At 55.6% G+C, this 25,256-nt stretch overlaps 1 protein-coding gene across 1 annotated transcript; it reads right to left on the bottom strand.

The window, feature by feature from the left end:
- Window positions 1-159: 159 nt before the first annotated feature.
- ATP2A1 (ATPase sarcoplasmic/endoplasmic reticulum Ca2+ transporting 1) lies at window positions 160-24,895 on the bottom strand. The gene is made up of 18 exons (XM_066571404.1): window positions 24,808-24,895; window positions 23,907-23,987; window positions 23,246-23,331; window positions 20,092-20,389; window positions 17,805-17,971; window positions 16,651-16,739; window positions 15,393-15,495; window positions 14,282-14,413; window positions 13,341-13,466; window positions 12,582-12,800; window positions 11,028-11,363; window positions 9,449-9,669; window positions 7,927-8,129; window positions 7,055-7,140; window positions 6,419-6,552; window positions 5,456-5,573; window positions 3,953-4,070; window positions 160-486 (listed from the first exon to the last, which is right to left on the bottom strand). Exons 1-18 carry the CDS (start codon window positions 24,893-24,895, stop codon window positions 455-457), a joined length of 2,637 nt encoding a protein of 878 aa, XP_066427501.1. The 3' UTR covers window positions 160-454.
- Window positions 24,896-25,256: the final 361 nt, after the last annotated feature.

Genomic DNA, 25,256 nt, shown 5'->3' on the forward strand with positions numbered 1-25,256 from the left:
TGTGGGGGCGCGGCCACCCCAAAATCCCAAAAATTGGGGGGTGGGGGAAGGGAAATGAGGGGGGAGGGGCCAATGTTGGCCACACCCCTTTTCCAAATGGAGGGGGTTGGGGGGGGCCCCACTGCAGGGGGCGACCCCAAAACCCCCCGGGGGTGGAGCTTGGGCTGGGGGAGGGGCCAAGATTGGCCACACCCCCTCCCTAAATATGGTGAATCCTGAGAATGGGGGAGGGGCCGAATTTGGCCACGCCCCTTCCCTGAATTTTTGGGGGTTTTGGGGGTCGGGGAGGGGCCAATTTTGAGGATGTGGGAGGGTCTAATTTTGGCCACGCCCCCTCCCTGAATTTTGGGGGGGTTTTGTGGAGGGAGGGGGAAGGGGAGGGGTGGAGGTTGGAGGGAGGGGCTGGTGTTGGCCACGCCCCCTCCCCGATTTGGGGGCGGAGTCCCCAAAATCGTCACTTCCGGTGCTTCCGCGCGGGCTCGTCCACTGTGGGAGGGGGAGGGGAGAAAGATGGCGTCATCAGCGGGTGATGACGTCACTGGGTGACGTCATTGGGGTGACATAATGAAGGGAGGGGTTGGGTGGCCACGCCCCCTCCCGCCCCTCCCCCCACGGGTGTTTGAGGAGGGGGGAGGGGTGGGAGGGGTGGGGACCCACAGTGACATCACAGAGGGTGACAATGACGTCATAGGAGTGGTGATGACGTCACACGGGGGAGGTGACAGTGACAGGGAGAGGTCAATGACGTCATTGGACGGTGACAGGGTTGTGACGATGACGTCATCGGAAGGGGACAATGACATCACAGTGTGGGGGTGGTGACATCACAGGGCGTGTCCATGACGTCACGGGCTGGTGACAATGAGGGGGCAGTGACGTCATCGGTGTGACGATGAGGTGGCGATGACGTCACAGGGAAGTGACCGGGAGGTGACAATGGCACAGGGACGGTGACGTCACAGGGAGGTGGCAATGAGGGGACGGTGACGTCACAGGGACAATGGCCATAATGACGTCACAGGGAAGGGACAGTGACATCATCGGGAGGGGCCAATGAGGGGACAACGATGGGGAGGGGCCAATGGTGACAACGAGGTGACACAGGTGACACAGGTGACACGCAGGTGACAATGGTTACACACAGGTGACAATGACGTGACACAGGTGACGATGGTGACACCGAGGTGACAATGAGGTGACAATAACAATGGTGACGATGGTGACACAGGTGACACAGGTGACAATGACAATGGTGACACAGGTGACAATGGTGACACAGGTGACACAGGTGACAATGACAATGGTGACCCAGGTGACGATGGTGACACCGAGGTGACAATGAGGTGACAATAACAATGGTGACGATGGTGACACAGGTGACACAGGTGACAATGACAATGGTGACACAGGTGATGATGGTGACACCGAGGTGACAATGAGGTGACGATGGTGACAATGAGGTGACAATGACGATGACAATGGTGATGATGGTGACACACAGGTGACAACGGTGACAATGGTCACACACAGGTGACAATGAGGTGACAATGAGGTGGCAATGACAATGGTGACACAGGTGTCGATGGTGACACCGAGGTGACACAGGTGACAATGACACAGGTGACAATGGTCACACACAGGTGACAATGAGGTGACCATGGTGACACCGAGGTGTCCCTGGTGACACAGGTGACAATGGTGACAATGACACAGGTGACGATGGTGACACCGAGGTGTCCCTGGTGACACACAGGTGACAATGGTCACACACAGGTGACAATGACAATGAGGTGACAATGGTGACACCGAGGTGACAATGACAATGACAGTGACACAGGTGACAATGGTGACAATGACACAGGTGACGATGGTGACACCGAGGTGACACAGGTGACACACAGGTGACAATGGTCACACACAGGTGACAATGAGGTGACAATGGTGACACCGAGGTGACAATGACAATGACAGTGACACAGGTGACAATGGTGACAATGACACAGGTGACGATGGTGACACCGAGGTGACACAGGTGACACACAGGTGACAATGGTCACACACAGGTGACAATGAGGTGACAATGGTGACACCGAGGTGACAATGACAATGACAGTGACACAGGTGACAATGGTGACACCGAGGCGTTCCTGGTGACACAGGTGACGATGGTGACACCGAGGTGACACAGGTGACACACAGGTGACACAGGTGACAATGGTCACACACAGGTGACGATGGTGACACCGAGGTGACACAGGTGACACACAGGTGACAATGACAGTGACACAGGTGACAATGACAATGACAGTGACACAGGTGACAATGGTGACACCGAGGTGACACAGGTGACACAGGTGACAATGGTCACACACAGGTGACAATGGTGACACCGAGGTGTCCCTGGTGACACAGGTGACACACAGGTGACAATGGTGACAATGACACAGGTGACAATGGTGACACCGAGGTGTCCCTGGTGACACAGGTGACACACAGGTGACACAGGTGACAATGACACAGGTGACAATGGTGACACCGAGGTGTCCCTGGTACCTGTGGGCGGAGCCGGGCCCGGGCCGGGTCACGCTGGGGACAAGAAGATGGAGATGAGAGGGGGGAGGGGACACAGAGGGGACATGGGGGGGACAGGAGATGGACAGGGGTGACCATGGAGTGACCATGAGTGACCATGGAGTGACCATGGAGTGACCATGGAGTGACCATGAGTGACCATGGAGTGACCATGAGTGACCATGGAGGGACAATGGAGTGACCACGAGTGACCATGGAGTGACCATGGAGTGACCATGGAGTGACCATGAGTGACCATGAGTGACCATGGAGTGACCATGAGTGACCATGGAGGGACAATGGAGTGACCACGAGTGACCATGGAGTGACCATGGAGTGACCATGGAGTGACCATGAGTGACCATGAGTGACCATGGAGGGACCATGGAGTGACCATGAGTGACCATGAGTGACCATGGAGGGACCATGGAGTGACCATGGAGTGACCATGGAGGGACCATGGAGGTGACCATGGAGTGACCATGGAGGGACCATGGAGTGACCATGAGTGACCATGGAGGGACCATGGAGTGACCATGGAGGGACCATGGAGGTGACCAGGAGATGGTCAAGGGGACAGGGAGGGGACACAGAATGACCATGGAGTGACCATGGAGTGACCACGAGTGACCACAGAGTGACCATGGAGTGACCATGGAGGGACCATGGAGTGACCACGAGTGACCATGAGGTGACCATGGAGGGACCACAGAGTGACCACAGAGTGACCACGAGATGGCCAAGGGGACATAGAGTGACCATGGAGGGACCATGGACCATGGAGAGACCATGGAGTGACCACAAGGTGACCATGGAGGGACCATGAGATGGTCAAGGGGACGAGGAGGTGACCATGGAGGTGACCAGGAGATGGTCACGGTCACTTGGAGATGGTCAAGGGGATGGGGAGGTGACCACAAGGTGACCATGGAGGTCACCAGGAGATGCTCAAGGGGACGAGGAGGTGACCATGGAGGTGACCGTGAAGGTGACCAGGAGATGTTGGAGATGACCAAGGCCACCTGGACACCTGGAGGTGACCATGGAGTGACCATGGAGGTGACCAGGAGATGGTCAAGGGGACACAGAGTGACCATGGAGTGACCACAAGGTGACCATGGAGGTGACCACGGAGGTGCCCAGGAGATGCTGGAGATGACCAAGGCCACCTGGACACCTGGAGGTGACCATGGAGGTGACCACGGAGGTCACCATGAGATGATCAAGGGGACAGGGAGGTGACCACGGAGGTGCCCAGGAGATGCTGGAGATGACCAAGGCCACCTGGACACCTGGAGGTGACCACGAAGGGCGGGGATGACCCCGCGTGGGTCGGGAGGGGACGCGGGGACGCCGCGGTGGGACGGGGCCACCTCCTCACCCTCCAGGTAGTTCCTGGCGATGAACTTGAGGGCCTCGTCCAGCAGGATGACCGGGAAGGAGATCTTGATGACCATCAGCCAATGGGTCAGCGACAGCGGCGTCAGCTTGAAGATCATCTGGGGACACCGGGGGACACGGCTGGGACCTCCTCTCGGGCCACCACCGCGGCCACCAGGGAGACCTTGGGGCCACCAGAGAGACCTTGGGGCCACCAAAGTGACCTCGGGGCCACCAGAGAGACCTTGGGGCCACCAAAGTGACTTTGGGGCCACCAAAGAGACCTCAGGGCCACCAGAGAGACCTTGGGGCCACCAAAGTGACCTTGGGGCCACCAAAGAGACCTCAGGGCCACCAGAGAGACCTTGGGGCCACCAAAGTGACCTTGGGGCCACCAAAGTGACCTCGGGGCCACCAGAGAGACCTCGGGGCCACCAAAGTGACCTTGGGGCCACCAGAGAGACCTCGGGGCCACCAGAGCCCGCCTGTGGTCAGCAGAGCCCACCCGTGGTGGTCATCAAAGCCAGTGGTCACTCGAGGTCAGCCATGTTGGTGGTCATCAATGTGATGTCCCCATGGCCACCAAATTGATGAGCACTAGTTCGATCACCACCAGCTTGATGACCACCATCTTGATGTCTCCAGGGCCACCACTCCAATGACCATCACCCAATGACCACCACCTTGATGTCCCCAAGGCCACCAACCCAATGTCCACCAAGCCAATGACCACCACCCAATGACCACCATCTTGATGACCACCACCCCATGACCATCACCCCAATGTCCCCAAGGCCACAACTCCATGACCACCATCTTGCTGTCCCCGAGGCCACCAGCTTGATGGCCACCACCCACTGACCATCAACCCCATGGCCACCACCCCAATGACCACCACCTCAATGTCCCCAAGGCCACCAACCCAATGACCACCACCCAATGAGCACCAGCTCCATGACCACCACCTTGATGTCCTCATGGCCACCACCTTAATGTCCCCAATGACCACCACCCCAATGACCACCAATGACCACCATCTTGATGACCACCACCCAATGGCCACCAGCTCCATGACCACCGCCCGAATGGCCACCACCCCATGGCCACCACCCAATGACCGCCACCTTGATGTCCCCAAGGCCACCAACCCAATGGCCACCACCCAATGACCACCACCCCAATGACCACCACCCCAATGACCACCAACCCAATGACCACCAACCCAATGACCACCACCTTGATGTCCCCAAGGCCACCAAACCAATGTCCACCAAGCCAATGACCACCACCCAATGACCACCATCTTGATGACCACCACCCAATGACCACCACCCCCATGACCAGCAACCCAATGACCACCAGCTCCATGACCACCACCTTGATGTCCCCAAGGCCACCACCCAATGACCACCATCTTGATGACCACCACCCCCTGACCACCACCCAATGTCCACCAGCCTGCTGTCCCCAGGGCCACCCCCCGTGTCCCCCCGTGTCCCCTTACGGGCAGGGGGTCGATGTAGAGGATGACGAAGTGCAGGGACATGGAGAGGCAGATGGAGCCCATCAGCCAGATGTTCACCCACGGCGGCATCCGCGCCAGAGACTGGTTCTCCGACAGGCTGGGGACACCGGGGACACCGCGGTCACCATGGGGACATCGGGGTGACCAGGAGGTCATGGGGACATCGGGGACATCGGGGACATTGGGGACATCAGGGACATTGGGGTGGACAGGGACCATCAGCCAGATGTTCTCCCATGGTGGGATCTGGGCTGGGGTTCTTGGACAGGCTGGGGACATCGGGGTGACCATGGGGACATCAGGATGACCAGGAGGTCATGGGGACATCGGGGACATTGGGGTCACCATGGGGACATCACCACGATGACCATGACCACGATGACCACGATGACCACGATGACCATGATGACCATGACCATGATGAGCATGACCACAATGACCACAATGACCATGACAACGACAACGACGACAATAATGATGACCACGACAATGACAATGACCAAGGTGACCAAGGTGACCGTGGTGTCCCTCACCTGTTGAGGGCTTTGCACATCTCAATGGTCACCATCATGGCCATGATGACCATGACAACGACAACGATGACAATAACGATGACCATGACCAAGATGACCAAGGTGACCAAGGTGACAATGACCAAGGTGACCAAGATGACCAAGATGACCAAGATGACCAAGGTGACCAAGGTGACAATGACCAAGGTGACCAAGGTGACCGTGGTGACCATGGTGACCGTGGTGTCCCTCACCTGTTGAGGGCGTTGCACATCTCGATGGTGACCACCATGACCATAACAATAACAATGACCACAACCATGACCATGACAATGATGACCATGACCACAATGACAATGACAGGGGTGACCAAGGTGACCAAGGTGACCAAGGTGACCAAGGTGACCGTGGTGACCGTGGTGTCCCTCACCTGTTGAGGGCGTTGCACATCTCGATGGTCACCAGCACCGACAGCGCCATCGTCATCGGCACCGGGGACTCGAAGATGTCGCAGTCCAGGCCCTCGAACTCCACGTTGTGCTCGGAGCACTGCATGAAGTGGGTCTGGAGAGGACATTGGGGACACCGGGGTCACCTCGGGGCCACCTCGATGTCACCAGCTCGGAGCCACCTCGGGGCCACCTCGGGGACATCCAGGAAGGGACATTTGGGAGCTGGGGGACACCACGAGGAACCTTCGTGGTGGTGGTGGGACCTCCATGATGGACCTGAATTGTGGCTGGGGGAGGTCAGGGGTTGGGGACACCTTGGGGACATCTCGGGGACACCTTGGGGACATTTTGGGGACACTCTGGGGTCACCAGAACTTGGGGACATCTCAGGGACACCTTGGGGACACCTCGGGGACACCTCAGAGACACCTTGGGGACACCTTGGGGACATCCCAGGGTCACCAGAGATCGTGGACATCTCAGGGACACCTTGGGGACACCTTGGGGACATCTTTGAGACATTTTGGCGACACCTTGGGGTCACCAGAGCTTGGGGACACCTCAGGGACATCTTGGGGACATCTTGGGGACACCTGGGGACACCTGGGACTCACCAGCTGGTGGTAGCTGACGTTGGGTCCGTCCTCGGCGAAGAGGAACCACCAGGCGGCCGCGCCCACGGTGGCGGCACCGACGTAACCTGGGGGGGACAAACGGGGGGGGGGGGTTGGGGACAACCTGGGGACAACCTGGGGGTCTCCGAGGGGCCACCTTGGGGGTCTCCAGGTGGTTTTTTTGGGGTCTCCAGGTGGGTTTTTTGGGGTCTCCAGGTGGTTTTTTTGGGGTCTCCAGGTGGTTTTTGGGCGTTTCCAGGTGGTTCCGTGAGGTTCTCAGGGTGATCCCATGAGGTTCTCAAGGTGTTCCTCACCAGGCTCCTCAAGGAACCTTCTCCAAGGGGGTCTCCAGGTGGCTTTCACGGCGTTCCCAGGTTGTTTGTGGGGTCTCCAGGTGGGTTTTTTTTTTGGCATCTCAAGGTGGGGTTTTTTTGGGTTCTCCAAATGGTTTTTATGGAGTTTCCAGGTGGTTCCTCAAGGAACCTTCTCCAAGGAAGTCCCAAGGTGGTTTTGATGGATTTCCAGGTGTTTTTTTGGGGTCTCCAAGTGGTATTTTCGGGTTTCCAGGTGGTTTTTTGGGGGTTTTCCAGGTGGTTTCTGGCGATTTTCCAGGTGGTTCCTCAAGGAACCTTCTCCATGTGGGTCTCAAGGTGGCTGTGATGGAGTTTCCAGGTGGTTTTGGGGATCCCAGAGTTGTTTTCTGGGGATCCCAGGTGGTTTTATGGGGTCTCCAGGTGGTGTTTTGGTGTCTCCAGGTCATTTCTTGAAGTTCCCTCAACCAACCCTTGCTGACCCCACCCGGCCCCCAGGTGTGACCCACCCCCCAGGTGTGACCCCCCCCCCAGGTGTGACCCCCCCCAGGTGTGACCCACCTCCGATGGCCAGGTAGCGGAAGAAGAGCCACCCGGAGATGAGCGGCTCCTTGGGGCTCCGCGGGGGCTTGTCCATGATGTCCAGGTCCGGGGGGTTGAAGCCCAGCGCGGTGGCCGGGAGGCCATCGGTGACCAGATTGACCCAGAGCAGCTGGACCGGGATCAGCGCCTCGGGCAGCCCCAGCGCCGCCGTCAGGAAGATACTGGGAGGGGTTAACGGGACTGGTTTGTACTGGGAGGGGTTAACGGGGACTGGTTTGTACTGGGAGGGACTGGGATGGACTGGGAGGGGTTAATGGGACTGGTTTGTACTGGGAGGGGTTAACGGGGACTGGTTTGTACTGGGAGGGGTTAACGGGACTGGTTTGTACTGGGAGGGGTTAATGGGGACTGGTTTGTACTGGGAGGGGTTAACGGGACTGGTTTGTACTGGGAGGGGTTAACGGGGACTGGGAGGGGTTAAATGGGGACTGGGAGGGGTTAACGGGACTGGTTTGTACTGGGATGGACTGGGATGGGACTGGGAGGGGTTAATGGGGACTGGTTTGTACTGGGATGGACTGGGATGGGACTGGGAGGGGTTAACGGGACTGGTTTGTACTGGGATGGACTGGGATGGGACTGGGAGGGGTTAACGGGGACTGGTTTGTACTGGGAGGGGTTAACGGGGACTGGGTCAAACTGGGAGGGGTTAATGGGGACTGGTTTGTACTGGGAGGGACTGGGAGGGGACTGGGAGGGGTTAACGGGGACTGGGATGGACTGGGGGGGACTGGGAGGGACTGGGTCAAACTGGGATGGACTGGGATGGGATTGGAGCAAACTGGGAGGGACTGGGAGGAGTTAAGATGGGACTGGAATGGACTGGTTTATACTGGGAGGGGCTGGGATTGGACTGGGATCAACTGGAAGGGGACTGGGAAGGGTTAATGGGGGACTGGGACAAACTGGGACAAACTGGGATGGAACTGGGAGAGGATTGGGATGGACTGGGATTAACTGGGAATAACTGGGACAAACTGGGACGGAACTGGGATGGAACTGGGATGGACCAGCACAAACTGGGATTAACTGGGACGGACTGGGATGGACTGGGAGGGGACTGGGACAAACTGGGATGGACTGGGAGGGACTGGGATGGACTGGGATGGACTGGGAGGGACTGGGATGGACTGGGAGGGGACTGGGATGGAACTGGGATGGACTGGGATGGACTGGGATGGAACTGGGATGGACCAGCACAAACTGGGATTAACTGGGATGGACTGGGATGGACCAGGACGGACCAGGATGGACCAGGACAAACTGGGATGGACTGGGAGGGGACTGGGACAAACTGGGATGGACTGGGAGGGGACTGGGATGGACCAGCACAAACTGGGACGGGAGCGGGGCACAACTGATCCAAACTGGTCCAAACTGGGCTCAAAACCCCTCAGAGCCTCCAGCATCTCCAAGCTCTGCTCCAAACCGGTCCAAACTGGTCCGAACTGGTGCGAACTGGTGCGGACTGGGCGCTCACCAGACGACCTCGCCCACGTTGGAGGAGATGAGGTAGCGGATGAACTGCTTCATGTTGTTGTAGATGGCCCTGCCCTCCTCCACCGCCGCCACGATGGTGGAGAAGTTGTCGTCGGCCAGGACCATCTCCGAGGCCGTCTTGGCCACGGCCGTGCCCGAGCCCATGGCGATGCCGATCTCGGCCTTCTTCAGCGCCGGCGCGTCGTTGACGCCGTCGCCGGTCTGGGGACAGGGGGAGGAGGTGGCGGGGTTGGTGGCGGAAAACCCCCAAAAAGGGAACGTTGGGAAGGCCAGGAGCATCGAAGGTGGGGTTGGGTGGGTGGTGGGACTCCATAACTACGTCAGAAGTTGGTGTTGGAACCTCAGAACCACAGCAAAAGTTGGTGGGACTCCATAACTACGTCAGAAGTTGGTGTTGGAACCTCAGAACCACAGCAAAAGTTGGTGGGACTCCATAACTACGTCAGAAGTTGGTGGGAATCCGTGACTATATCAAAAGTTGGTGGTGGGACTCCGTAACTATGTCAGACGTTGAAGGACTGCAGGAACTCCACGATCTTGGACTTGTGGGTGGGCTCGACCCTCCAAACCCCCAGAAACCCATGGTAGACCTCCATAACCATCTCCAAACCCCCTCAAACCCATGGTAGACCTCCATAACCACGTCCATCAAGAACTTCCGTTCTCAAACCTCTGGCAGACCTCCACAACCGCATCCCAACCTTCTCAAACCCCATGGTGGACCTCCATAACCACATCCAAACCCACTCAGATCCATGGTGGACCTCCATAACCGCATCCCAACCTTCTCAAACCCATGGTAGACCTCCATAGCCACGTCCATCAAGAACTTCCGATCTCAAACCCCTGGCAGACCTCCACAACCGCATCCCAACCCCCTCCAGCCCCATGGTGGGCCTCCATAACCACCTCCAAACCCCCTCAAACCCCCTCCAGCCCCATGGTGGGCCTCCGTGACCACGTCCATCAAGAACTTCTGATCTCAAACCCATGGCAGACCTCCTTAACCACCTCCAAACCCCCTCAAACCCCCTCAAACCCCCATCAAACCCACTGAAACCCATGGTGGACCTCCATAACCACGTCCATCAAGAACATTCAATAATAAATCCCCATAAATCCATGATGGACCTCCATAACCACCTCCAAACCTTCTCAAACCCCATGGTGGACCTCCATAACCACATCCAAACCTTCTCAAACCCATGGTAGACCTCCATAACCACGTCCATCAAGAACTTCTCATCTCAAACCCCTGGCAGACCTCCACAACCGCATCCCAACCTTCTCAAACCCCATGGTGGACCTCCATAACCACATCCAAACCCACTCAGATCCATGGTGGACCTCCATAACCGCATCCCAACCTTCTCAAACCCATGGTAGACCTCCATAGCCACGTCCATCAAGAACTTCCGATCTCAAACCCCTGGCAGACCTCCACAACCGCATCCCAACCTTCTCAAACCCCCATGGTGGGCCTCCATAACCACCTCCAAACCCCCTCAAACCCCCTCCAGCCCCATGGTGGGCCTCCGTGACCACGCGCCCCTCCTCACCATGGCGGTGATCTCGTCGAAGGACTGCAGGAACTCCACGATCTTGGACTTGTGGGTGGGCTCGACGCGGGCGAAGCAGCAGGCGCGCCGGCACGCCTCGCGCTGCTCGGACAGCGGCAGGTCGTCGAACTCGCGGCCGGTGTAGGCGCGGCCGGTGACCTCCTCGTCCTCGGAGAAGATGCCGATGCGGCGGCAGATGGCGATGGCCGTGCCCTTGTTGTCCCCGGTGATCATGATGACGCGGATGCCGGCGTCGCGGCACAGCCGGATGGAGCCCATGACCTCCTTGCGGGGCGGGTCCAGCATCCCCACGCAGCCCACGAAGGTCAGGTCGGTCTGGCCGTGGTGGAGGTCCAGAGAGGAGTGAAGGTGGTGGAGGTGGTGGAGGTGGAGAAAGGACCATCAGAAATGGGGGTTTGGAGGAGCAGGGAGATCCAAAGGTGGGGTTTGGAGGTCATGGAGAAGAAGGAACCATCAGAAATGGGGGTTTGGAGGTCATGGAGAAGAAGGAAACTCCAAAAATGGGGGTTTGGGGGTGGTGGTGGACCAGGAACCCGAGAAAAGAAAGTGTTGGAGATCACCAAGGACCAGAAACCATCAGAAATGGGGGTTTGGAGGTGATGGTGAAGAAGGAACCATCAGAAATGGGGGTTTGGAGGTGGTGGTGGAGAAAGGACCATCAGAAATGGGGGTTTGGAGGTCGTGGAGAAGAAGGAAACTCCGAACATGGAATTTTTGAGGTTGTGGTGGACCAGGAACCACCAGAAATGGAGTTTGGAGGACCAGGAACCCAAAAAAATGGAGTTTTGGAGGTGGTGGTGGACCAGGAACCTCCAAAAATGGAGTTTTGAGAGCAGGAACCCCTCTCCAAGGTCCCAAAGCCCCCAAACCGAGGTCCCACCACCCAAACCGAGGTCCCACCATCCACAATGAGGTCCCACCACCCATAATGAGGTCCCACCACCCCAAACCGAGGTCCCAGCACCAAAACCAAGGTCCCACCATCCATAATGAGGTCCCACCACCCCAAACCAAGGTCCCACCACCCATAATGAGGTCCCACCACCCATAATGAGGTCCCACCACCCAAACCAAGGTCCCACCACCCACAATGAGGTCCCACCACCCATAATGAGGTCCCACCACCCAAACCAAGGTCCCACCACCCCAAACCAAGGTCCGACCACCCATAATGAGGTCCCACCACCCAGACCAAGGTCCCACCACCCATAATCAGGTCCCACCACCAAAACCAAGGTCCCATCCTCCATAATGAGGTCCCACCACCAAAACCAAGGTCCCACCACCCATAATGAGGTCCCACCACCCAGACCAAGGTCCCACCACCCATAATCAGGTCCCACCACCCATAATCAGGTCCCATCCTCCATAATGAGGTCCCACCACCCAAACCAAGGTCCCACCACCCATAATGAGGTCCCACCACCCAAACCAAGGTCCCACCACCCATAATGAGGTCCCACCACCCAAACCAAGGTCCCACCACCCCAAACCGAGGTCCCAGCACCCAGGAGACCCCTTGGGAGCACCGACCTCGTACTCGGCGAACTTGGAGGAGTCCTCGAGGGCCATCTCCTCCTTCTTGGGGGGGGTGTCGCGGGTGGCCAGGGCCAGGCAGCGCAGGGTGTCCCTGCCCGTGCCCCACTCCTTGATCACGGCCTGGATCTTCTCCTTCACCGCCGGCGTCAGAGGAACCCTGGTGGTCCCCACGCGGACGTAGTTGCAGCGGTCGATGACGCCCTCGGGGGCACCCTGGAGGTGGGACGGGGCGGTGGGAACCAGGTTGGAGAAGGTTTGGAGAAGGTTTGGAGAAGGTTTGGGGTGGTGGGACCAAGGTTGGAGAAGGTTTGGAGAAGGTTTGGAGAAGGTTTGGGGTGGTGGGAACCAGGTTGGAGAAGGTTTGGAGAAGGTTTCAGAAGGTTTGGGGTGGTCATGAGGTGGTGGGACCAAGGTTGGAGAAGGTTTGGAGAAGGTTTGGAGAGGGTTGGAGAAGGTTTCAGGTGGTGGGACCAAGGTTTGGAGAAGGTTTGGAGAAGGTTTGAGAAGGTTTGGGGTGGTGGGATCCAGGTTTGAGGTGGTGGGACCAAGGTTGGAGAAGGTTGGAAAAGGTTTGGGGTGGTGGGACCAAGGTTTGGAGAAGGTCTCTGGTGGTGGGACCAAGGTTTGGAGAAGGTTTGAGGTCTCTGGTGGTGGGACCAAGGTTTGGAGAAGGTCTCTGGTGGTGGGACCAAGGTTTGGAGAAGGTTTGAGGTCTCTGGTGGTGGGCCGTGGTGCTGGGCTGGTGGGACCCACCTTGACGAACATCTTGTTGCCCACGGCGGCGCGCGAGGCCTTGGCCGGGGAGCAGAAGACCGACATGGACTTCCTGTCCCTGGAGAACTCCAGCGTGAACTCCTTCTTCATCAGCTGCTTGATCACCTGGACACGGGGACACCCGGTGACCACGGGGGGGGACCAGGGACCAAGGGCGGGAGGAGGCTGGAGAAGGTTTGGGGTGGTGGGACCAAGGCTGGAGAAGGTTTGGGGTGGTGGAACCCAGGTTTGGAGAAGGTTTGGGGTGGTGGAACCCAGGTTTGGAGAAGGTTGGAGGAGGTTTGGGGTGGTGGGATGTGGTCATGGGGTGATGGAACCAAGGTTTGGAGAAGGTTCCTCAGGTGGCCCAGGTGTGGCCCAGGTGGTGGGACCCAGGTTGGAGAAGGTTTGGGGTGATGGGACCGAGGTCTGAGAAGGTTCCTCAGGTGGGACAGGTGGGACAGGTGGCAACCCAGGTGGTGGGACTGAGGTTGGAGAAGGTTTGGGGTGGTGGGACGTAGTTATGGGGTGATGGGACCAAGGTTTGGAGAAGGTTTGAGAAGGTTTGGGGTGGTGGAACCATGGCTGGAGAAGGTTTGGGGATGATGGGACCAAGGTTTGGGGTGGTGGGATGGAGGTTGGAGAAGGTTCCTCAGGTGGGACCAAGGTCTGAGAAGGTTCCTCAGGTAGGACCAAGGTTGGAGAAGGTTGGAGAAGGTCTGGGGTGGTGGAACCATGTCTGGAGAAGGTTTGGGGTGATGGGACCAAGGTCTGAGAAGGTTGGAGAAGGTTTGGGGATGATGGAACCCAGGTTTGGGGTGGTGGGATGGAGGTTGGAGAAGGTTCCTCAGGTGGGACCGAGGTTCGGGAAGGTCTGGGGTGGTGGGACCGAGGTCTGCGGAGGTTCCCCAGGTGTCCCCGGTGTCCCCGGTGTCACTCACGGCGTTGCAGGCGTTGGCTCTCTCCACCTTGCTCAGGCTCCTCACGTCCGTGTTGAACACGTTCATCTTCTCCACCAGGCACGTCAGCGCCGTCTCGGTGGCCTCGCCCACCTTCTCATAGACACCCTTGGCCTGAGGGGACACCAGGAGAGGACAATGGGGACAATGGGGACACCAGGAGAGGACCATGGGGACAGTGGGGACAATGGGGACCATGGGGACCATGGGGACAATGGGGACCATGGGGACACCAGGAGAGGACAATGGGGACAGTGGGGACCATGGGGACAATGGGGACCATGGGGACACCAGGAGAGGACAATGGGGACCATGGGGACAATGGGGCCTCGCCCACCTTCTCATAGACACCCTTGGCCTGAGGGGACAGTGGGGACAATGGGGACCATGGGGACAATGGGGACACCAGGAGAGGACCATGGGGACAATGGGGACAATGGGGACACCAGGAGAGGACCATGGGGACCATGGGGACCATGGGGACCATGGGGACAATGGGGACAATGGGGACACCAGGAGAGGACCATGGGGACAATGGGGACCATGGGGACACCAGGAGAGGACAATGGGGACCATGGGGACACCAGGAGAGGACAGTGGGGACCATGGGGACAATGGGGACCATGGGGACCATGGGGTCCTGGTGGCCTCGCCCACCTTCTCATAGACACCCTTGGCCTGAGGGGACAATGGGGACATCAGGAGATGACCCAGGTGGGACAGGTGGGTCCATGGGTGTCACCAGGGGTTGAGGACACCAGGAGATGACAGGAGGTGACCCAGGTGGGACAGGTGACACTGGTGGGACCCAGGTGGATTGGAGACACCAGGAGGTGACAGGAGGTGACCCAGGTGGGACCCAGGTGGGACAGGTGGGTTGGGGACACCAGGAGATGACCCAGGTGGGGACAGGTGACAGGAAATGACCCAGGTGGGATGGGTGGGACCCAGGTGGGACCCAGGTGGGACAGGAGATGACCCAGGTGGGACCCAGGTGGGCCGGGTGTCACAGGTGTCCCAGCAGAGGACACACACACGTGGTGGTGGCCGTGGTGGCCGTGGTGGTGGCCGTGGTGGTGGCCGTGGTGGTCACCTCGTTGTAGTCCAGCGAGGAGTCGTTGCAGAGCGCGCAGATGGTGGCCAACTCCACCAGGCCATCGAACTGACCAGCCTTGACCGGACGGTCCTGCTTGAGCCTGGGGACACCAGAGGGGACATCAGGGGGGACATCAGAGACACCAGGGGACACCAGGGGACATCGGGGACATCGGGGTCAAGGAGGACATTGAGGGACAGGAGAACGTTGAGGGGCAGGAGGACACTGAGGAACATCATGGCCATGGAGAACATCGGGGTCAAGGAGGACATTGAGGTCATTGGGGATATTGGGGACATTGAGGGGCAGGAGAACGTTGAGGGACATCAAGGCCATGGAGAACATCGGGGTCAAGGAGGACATCGAGGTCACTGGGGACATTGGGGGACATCGGGGTCAAGGAGGACATTGAGGGACAGGAGAACGTTGAGGGGCAGGAGGACATTGAGGAACATCATGGCCAAGGAGAACATCGGGGTCAAGGAGGACATGGGGACACCGAGGGGACACTGGGGACATTGAGGGACAGGAGAACATTGAGGAGCAGGAGAACGTTGAAGGACATCAAGGCCATGGAGAACATTGGGGTCAAGGTGGACATGGGGACACCAGGGGGGTCCAGGTGGACATCATGGACATTGGGGACATTGAGGGGTAGGAGAACATTGAGGGACAGGAGAACGTTGAGGAACACCAAGGCCAAGGAGAACATCGGGGTCAAGATGGACATCATGGACATTGGGGACATTGGGGGACATCAGGACCAAGGAGAACGTTGAGGGACAGGAGAACGTTGAGGGACATCTAGGTCACGGAGAACATCGGGGTCAAGGTGGACATGGTGACACCAGAGGGGACATTGAGGGACAGGAGGACATTGAGGGACATCAAAGCCAAGAACATCGGGGTCAAGGAGGACATTGAGGGACAGGAGAACGTTGAGGAACATCATGGCCATGGAGAACATCGGGGTCAAGCTGGACATGGGGACTCCAGAGGGGACATTGAGGTCATTGGGGTCATGGGGACATCAGGGGACATCAGGACCAAGGAGAACATTGAGGAACATCATGGCCATGGAGAACATCGGTGGACATGGTCAAGGTGGCCATGGGGACACCGAGGGGACACTGGGGACATTGAGGGACAGGAGAACATTGAAGGACACCAACGTTATGGAGAACATCGGGGCCCAGGTGGCCATGGGGACACCGAGGGGACACTGGGGACCCCCAGGTGCCCCCCGGGCACTCACACTTCCCCCTCGGGCGCGTAGGTGGAGCCGGTGATGGAGAACTCGTTCAGGGAGCAGACGTCGCCCTCCACCTTGTCCATGATGAACATCTGGGGACAAACGGGGACAAATGCGGACACCCGGGGGGGCTCCTCGGGGGTTCCTCCAGGAATTTTGGGTTCTCCTGGAGGAGTTTTGGGGTTCCTGAGAGGAATTTTGGGTTCTCCTGGAGGAGTTTTGAGGTTCTTGGAGGAATTTTGGGTTCTCCAGGAGGAGTTTTGGGGTTCCTGAGAAGAATTTTGGGTTCTCCAGGAGGAGTTTTGGGGTTCCTGAGAGGAATTTTGGGTTCTCCTGGAGGAGTTTTGAGGTTCTTGGAGGAATTTTGGGTTCTCCAGGAGAAGTTTTGGGGTTCCTGAGAAGAATTTTGGGTTCTCCAGGAGAAATTTTTGAGGTTCCTGGAGGAATTTTTGGGTTCTCCTGGAGAAATTTTGAGGGTTTTGGGTTCTTCAGGAGAAATTTTGAAGTTTTCATGGAAATTTTGAGGTTCTTCAGAAGAAATTTTGGGTTCTCCTGGAGGAATTTTGGGGTTCCTGAGAAGAATTTTTGGATTCCTCCAAAGAAATTTTTGGGTTCTCCAGGAGAACTTCTGAGGTTTCCATGGAAATTTTGGGTTCTCCTGGAGAAATTTTGGGGTTCCTGAGAAGAATTTTGGGTTCTCCATGGACATTTTGAAGTTCCTGGAGGAATTTTTGAGGTTCTTCAGAAGAACTTTTGAGGTTTCCATGGAATTTTTGGGTTCTCCAGGAGAACTTCTGAGGTTTTCATGAAATTTTTGAGGTTCTACAGAAGAAATTTTGGGGTTCCTGGAGGAATTTTTGGGTTCTCCAGGAGAACTTTTGAGGTTTCCATGGAATTTTTGGGTTCTCCAGAAGAACTTTTGGGTTCTCCACGGACACTTTGAAGTTCCTGGAGGAATTTTTGAGGTTCTCCAGGAGAACTTTTGAGGTTTCCATGAAATTTTTGGGTTCTCCAGAAGAAATTTTGGGTTCTCCTGGAGGAATTTCGGGTTCTCCATGGACATTTTGAAGTTCCTGGAGGAATTTTGGGTTCTCCAGGAGAACTTTTGGGTTCTCCAGAGGAGCGCGGCGGAGATGCCGGCTGTCCCGAGGCCCCACCTTGCACACGGACATCTGGTTGGTGGTCAGCGTCCCCGTCTTGTCGGAGCAGATGACCGAGGTGCAGCCCAGGGTCTCCACCGAGGGCAGGCTGCGGACAATCGCGTTCTTCTTGGCCATGCGGCGCGTCCCCAGCGCCAGGCAGGTGGTGATGACCGCGGGGAGACCTGAGGGGACATCTCCAGGTCATCTCCAGGGCCACCAGGAGCTCCAGAACTCCATCAGTGACCACAAATGGTCCATCAATGACGACGGGTGGTCGCCAAAACCCCATAAATGACCACAAATGGTCCACAAGTGACCACGAATGGTCCATGAATGACCAGGAACCTTCTCCAGAACCCCATAAATCACCTCAAACCTTCTCCAAGACCCCACAAATGACCTCGAATTATCTCCAAGATCCCACGAACGACCATGAATGGTCCATAGATGACCAAGAACCTTCTCCAGACCTCTATAAACGATCAAGAACCTTCTCCAAAACCTCATAAATGACCTCAAATCTTCTGCAAAACCCCACAAATCACCACAAACCTCCTCCAAAATCCCATAAACCACCTCGAACCTTCTCCAGAACACCATAAGTGACCACGAATGGTCCATAAGTGACCACGAACGTTCTCCAGAACCCCACAAATGACCATGAACCTTCTCCAAAACTCCATAAAGGACCACAAATGACCTTCAAGACCCCACAAATGACCATGAACCTTCTCCAAGACCCCACAAATGACCATGAACCTTCTCCAAAACCCCACAAGTGACCTCGAATGTTCTCCAGAACCCCATAAATGACCACAAATGACCTCCAAGACCCCACAAATGACCACGAATGACCTCGAATGTTCTCCAGAACACCATAAGTGACCTCGAATGTTCTCCCAGACCCCACAAGTGACCGCGAACCTTCTCCAAAACCCCATAAATGACCTCGAACCTTCTCCAGAACCCCATAAGTGACCACAAATGACCACGAACCTTCTCCAGAACCCCACAAGTGACCACAAATGACCATGAACCTTCTCCAGAACCCCACAAGTGACCTCCCAGACCCCACAAATGACCACGAACGACCTCCAAAACCCCACAAGTGACCCCGAACGTCCCCCAGAACCCCACAAATGACCACAAATGACCATGAATGTTCTCCAGAACCCCATAAGTGACCACAAATGACCATGAATGTTCTCCAGAACCCCACAAGTGACCTCCAAGACCCCACAAATGACCACAAATGACCACGAACCTTCTCCAGAACCCCACAGATGACCACGAATGACCACGAACGTTTTCCAGAACCCCACAAGTGACCACAAATGACCACGAACCTTCTCCAGAACCCCACAGGTGACCTCCAAGACCCCACAAATGACCCCGAACGTTCTCCCAGAACCCCACAAATGACCATGAACCTTCTCCAAAACCCCATAAATGACCACAAGTGACCTCCAAGACCCCACAAATGACCACGAACCTTCTCCAAAACCCCACAAGTGACCTCCCAGACCGCACAAATGACCCCGAACGTTCTCCCAGACCCCACAAGTGACCCTGAACGTTCTCCAGAACCCCATGAATGACCTCCAAGACCCCATAAATGACCACAAATGACCACGAACCTTCTCCAGAACCCCACAAGTGACCTCCAAGACCCCATAAACGACCACAAATGACCACAAACCTTCTCCCAGACCCCACAAATGACCCCGAACATTCTCCCAGACCCCACAAGTGACCCCAAACGTCCCCCAGAACCCCACAAATGACCACAAATGACCATGAACCTTCTCCAGAACCCCACAAATGACCTCCAAGACCCCATAAACGACCACAAATGACCACAAACCTTCTCCCAGACCCCACAAATGACCATGAACCTTCTCCAAAACCCCATAAATGACCACAAGTGACCTCCCAGACCCCACAAATGACCACGAATGACCTCCAAAACCCCATAAATGACCTCGAATGTTCCCCAAAACCCCACAAGTGACCACGAACCTTCTCCAAGACCCCACAAATGACCTCCAAGACCCCACAAGTTACCATGAACCTTCCCCAAAACCCCATAAATGACCACAAGTGACCTCCAAGACCCCACAAATGACCATGAACCTTCTCCAAAACCCCACAAGTGACCTCCCACACCCCCACAAGTGACCCCGACCGTCCCCCAGAACCCCACAAATGACCATGAACCTTCTCCAAAACCCCATAAATGACCACAAGTGACCTCCCAAACCCCACCAGTGACCCCGACCGTCCCCCAGAGCCCCGCGCGGACCTTCGGGGATGGCGGCCACGGCCAGGGCGACGGCGATCTTGAAGTAGTAGATGGCGCCGCGGATCCAGGAGCCGCCGTGCACGGGGTCGTTGAAGTGGCCGATGTTGATGGCCCAGACGGCGACGCAGATGAGCGAGATGACCTTGGAGAGCTGCTCCCCGAACTCGTCCAGCTTCTGCTGCAGCGGCGTCTTGTCCTGCTCGGTGGCCGCCATCTCGTCCCGGATCTTCCCGATCTCCGTGTTCACCCCCGTGGCCACCACGATGCCCACGGCCTTGCCCGCCCCGATGTTCGTGCCCTGGGCAGGACGGGGATTGACCGAAAACGAGGGGTTTGCACCCAAAATTTGGATTTTTTGGACCCAAAAATGACAATTTTGACCTTGGAACTTGACTGGTTTTGGACCCAAATATGAGCGGTTTACACCCAAAATTTGGGTTTTTTGGACTCAAAAATGACAATTTTGAGCTCGAAACTCGACTGGTTTTGGACCCAAAAAAGACATTTTTGACTCCCAAATTTGAGGATTTTTGGACTCAAAATTGACATTTTTTACTCCAATATTAAGGGATTTTTGGACCCAAAAATGAAGGGTTTGGACCCAATATTTGGGGTTTTTGGCCCCAAAACCGAGGGCTCTTTGCCCATCTCCGTGTTCACCCCCGTGGCCACCACGATGCCCACGGCCTTGCCCGCCCCGATGTTCGTGCCCTGGGCAGGATGGGGATTGACCGAAAACGAGGGGTTTGCACCCAAAATTTGGGGCGTTTTAGACAAAAATTTCAGGGTTTTGATCCCAAAAAATTGGGGGTGTTGGACTCCAAAATGACATTTTTGACTCCAAAATTTGGGGTTTTTGGACTCCAAAATGAGATTTTGGACCCCAAAATTTGAGGGGGTTTTGGACCCAAAAATGACATTTTGGACTCCAAAATCTGGGGATTTTTTGACTCCAAAATGACATTTTTGGAGCCCAAAATTTGGGGTTTTGGACTCAAAATTGACATTTTTGACTCCAAAAATTGATTTGTTTTGGACTCAAAATTGATATTTTTGACTCCAAAATTCGGGGATTTTTTGACTCCAAAATGAGATTTTGGACCCCAAAATTTGAGGGGGTTTTGGACCCAAAAATGAAGGGTTTGGACTCAAAATTTGGGGTCCAATTTGGGGTTTTTGGCCCCAAAACCGAGGGCTCTTTGCCCATCTCCGTGTTCACCCCCGTGGCCACCACGATGCCCACGGCCTCGCCCGCCCCGATGGTCGCGCCCTGGGCATAGGGGGGCACCAAAAACGAGGGGTTTGCACCCAAAATTCGGGGTTTTTTGGACTCAAAATTGACATTTTTGACTCCAAAATTTGGGGATTTTTGGGCTCCAAAATGAGATTTTGGACCCCAAGATTTGAGGGGTTTTGGACCCAAAATTGACATTTTTGACCTTGAAAATTGATTGGTTTTGGACCCAAAAATGAAGGGTTTGAACTCAAAATTTGGGGTTTTTTTAGACCAAAATTTGGGGCGTTTTAGACTAAAATTTCAGAGGCTCGATCCCAAAATTTGGGGTTTTTGGACCCAAAATTGACATTTTTGACCCCAAAAATCGAGTGGTTTTGGACTCCAAAATGAGATTTTGGACCCCAAAATTTGGGGATTTTTGGACTCCAAAATGACATTTTTGACCCAAAAACAAAGGGTTTGGACTCAAAATTTGGGGTTTTTTTAGACCAAAATATGGCCCATTTTAGACTAAAATTTCAGGGTGTTGATCCCAAAATTTGGCTTTTTTGGACTCAAAAATGACATTTTTGACCTTAGAACTTGATTGGTTTTGGACCCAAAAATGACAATTTTGACCCTGAAAATCAAGTGGTTTTCGACCCAAAAATGACATTTTTGACTCCCAAATTTGGGGATTTTTGGACTCAAAATTGACATTTTTGACTCCAAAATGAGGGGATTTTTGGACCCAAAAAATGATGGGTTCGGACCCCAGATTCGGGGTTTTTGGCCCCAAAACCGAGGGCTCTTTGCCCATCTCCGTGTTCACCCCCGTGGCCACCACGATGCCCACGGCCTCGCCCGCCCCGATGGTCGCGCCCTGGGCATAGGGGGGCACCAAAAACGAGGGGTTTGCACCCAAAATTTGGGGTTTTTTGGACTCAAAATTGACATTTTGGACCCCAAAATTTGCAGGGGTTTTGGACTCAAAACTGAAGGGTTTGGATTCAAAATTTGGGGCATTTTAGACTAAAATTTCGGGGCTTTGATCCCAAAATTTGGGTTTTTTGGACTCAAAAATGACATTTTTGACTTTGAAACTCAACTGGTTCTGGACCCAAAAATGAAGGGTTTGGACTCAAAATTTGGGGCGTTTTAGACAAAAATTTCGGGGGTTTGATCCTAAAATTTGGGTTTTTTGGACTCAAAATTGACATTTTTGACCTCAGAACTTGATTGGTTTTGGACCCACAAATGACATTTTTGACTCCAAAATTTGGGCTTTTTCGACTCCAAAACGAGATTTTGGACCCCAAGATTTGAGGGGGTTTTGGACACAAAACTGAAGGGTTTGGACTCAAAATTTGGGGCGTTTTAGACTAAAATTTCGGGGTGTTGATCCCAAAATTTGGCTTTCTTTGGACTCAAAACTGGGATTTTTAACCTCAGAACTTGACTGGTTTTGGACCCAAAAATGAGATTTTGGAGTCCAAAATCTGGGGATTTTTGGACTCCAAAAAGACATTTTTGGACCCCAAAATTTGAGGGGGTTTTGGACCCAAAAATGACATTTTTAACCTCGAAACTCGACTGGTTTTGGACCCAAAAATGACATTTTTTGACTCCAAAATTTGGGGATTTTTGGACTCCAAATCGAGATTTTGGACCCCAAAATTTCCGAATTTCTTTTACACTCCCCCCCAGCCCCAAAAATGAGAGATTTTACCCCCAAAACCGAGGTTGTTTTTTTTTTTTTTTTGTTCTTGTTTTTGTTTTTTTTTGTTTAATTTTCAAAGCCCCAAATTCGGCCGCTTCGCCCCGTCCCGCCCCGATGACGTCGCCGCTTCGCCCCGTCCCGCCCCGATGACGTCGCCGCCGTGTCCCGTCCCCGCCCCGATGACGTCGCGGGCGTCGCGCGCCGATGACGTCACTCACCGAGAAGAGCATGTTCTTCTTGTCCTGGTTGACGGCGCGGGGGTCGGGCACCGGCTCCGTGTGCTTGATCACCGACACCGACTCCCCTGCGCCAGCACGGACCAGTGTGAACCAGTACGGACCAGTACGGACCAGTATGAACCAGTATGAACCAGCACGGACCAGTTTGGATCGGTTTAAACCGGTACGGACCAGTACAAACCAGTATAAACCAGTACGGACCAGTATAAACCAGTGCGAACCAAACTGGGACACAGCGACCACTCCCACTGAGATCCCAGTATGAACCAGTACGAACCAGTTTGGATCGGTTTAAACCAGTACGGACCAGTATGAACCAGTTTAAACCGGTATGGACCAGTACAAACCAGTATAAATCACTATAAACCAGTACAAACCAGTATGGACCAATCTGGGACACAGCGACCACCCCCACTGAGATCCCAGTATGGACCAGTATAAACCAGTTTGGACTGGTCTGAACCAGTATAAACCAGTATGGACCAGTATAAAAAAAACCCCCAATTTCTCACCATTTTTAACCCTTTAATCCCCTCCCAGTCCCTCCCAGTCCCTCCCAGTTCATCCCAGTTCCATCCCAGTCCCTCCCAGTCCCTCCCAGCCCCCTCCCGGCCCCAAACCAGTACAAACCAGTACAAACCAGTGAGGATGGACTGGTCGACGCGCAGCGTGGTGGATTTGATGGAGATGATCCGGATGTCGGCCGGGACCTTGTCCCCAACTGGGAACAGAGCGGGGCTTTACTGGGAGGGACTGGGACGGACTGGGAGGGACTGGGAATGAACTGGGATGGACTGGGAGGGACTGGGAGGGACTGGGAGGGACTGGGATGGACTGGGAGGGACTGGGATGGACTGGGAGGGACTGGGAGGGACTGGGACAAACTGGGACAAACTGGGACAAACTGGGAGGGGATTGGGACAAACTGGGGTTACTGGGAGCTGAGGGCTCCTGGTCCCCACAATGTCCCCAATGTCCCCAATGTGCCTTTAACCCCTGAATGTCCCTGACACCCCCAATGTCCCCATTGTCCCCAATGTCCCCCAATGTCACCAATGACCTCTGAGTGTCCCCAATGTCCCCCAATGTCCTTCTGACCTCTTTAACCCCTGGGTGACCCCAATGTCCCCAGTGTCCCCAGTGTCCCCAGTGTCCCCAATGTGCCTTTAACCCCTGAATGTCCCTGTCACCCCCAATGTCCCCAGTGTCCGCAATGTCCCCAATGTCCCCCATTGTCCCCAACAATCCCAATGTCCCCAATGTCCCCCATTGTCCCCAACAATCCCAATGTCCCCAATGTCCCCAATGTCCCTTTAACCCCTGGGTGTCCCCAGTGTCCCCAACGTCCCCAATGTCCCCTTAACCCCTGGGTGACCACAGTGTCCCCAATGTCCCCAATGTCCCCAATGTCTCTTTAACCCCTGGGTGTCCCTGTCACCCCCAATGTCCCCAGTGTCCCCATTGTCCCCATGTCCCCAGTGTCCCTGAGTGTCTCCAATCCCCCCAGTGTCCCCAGTGTCCCCATGTCCCCATGTCCCCACCTGCCACCTCGGCGATGTCCCCCGGCACCAGGTCCCTGGCCTTGATCCTCTGCACGGCCTTGCGGTCGCTCCTGTAGACTTTGCCCATCTCGGGCTCGTACTCCTTGAGGGCCTCGATGGCGTTCTCGGCGTTCCGCTCCTGAGGGGACATTGGGGACATTGGGGACATTGGGGACATCGTTTGGGTCATTGGGGACACCACAGAGACATTGGGGACACGTTGGGGACAGCACAGGGACACTCCTTCAGCGCCTCGATGGCGTTCTCGGCGTTCCGCTCCTGAGGGGACAGTTGGGGACATTTGGGGACATTGGGGACAGTTGGGGACAGTTGGGGACAGGTTTGGGGCATTGGGGACAGGTTTGGGGCATTGGGGACACGTTGGGGACAGCACAGGGACACTCCTTGAGCGCCTCGATGGCGTTCTCGGCGTTCCGCTCCTGAAAGGG

This window comes from Molothrus aeneus, unplaced genomic scaffold, assembly GCF_037042795.1.
Source record: "Molothrus aeneus isolate 106 unplaced genomic scaffold, BPBGC_Maene_1.0 scaffold_476, whole genome shotgun sequence".
Taxonomy (NCBI): Eukaryota; Metazoa; Chordata; class Aves; order Passeriformes; family Icteridae; genus Molothrus; species Molothrus aeneus.

Bases quoted from the DNA above. Each gene is read 5' to 3' on its own strand.
- ATP2A1 (XM_066571404.1), bottom strand. From the start codon at position 24,895: ATGGGCAAAGTCTACAGGAGCGACCGCAAGGCCGTGCAGAGGATCAAG. The intron at 20,390-23,245 runs GTGAGTGACGTC...CGTCCTGCCCAG, and splicing joins AGAAGAACATGCTCTTCTCG to GGCACGAACATCGGGGCGGG. The intron at 4,071-5,455 runs GTAAGGGGACAC...CGGTGTCCCCAG, and splicing joins TCTACATCGACCCCCTGCCC to ATGATCTTCAAGCTGACGCC.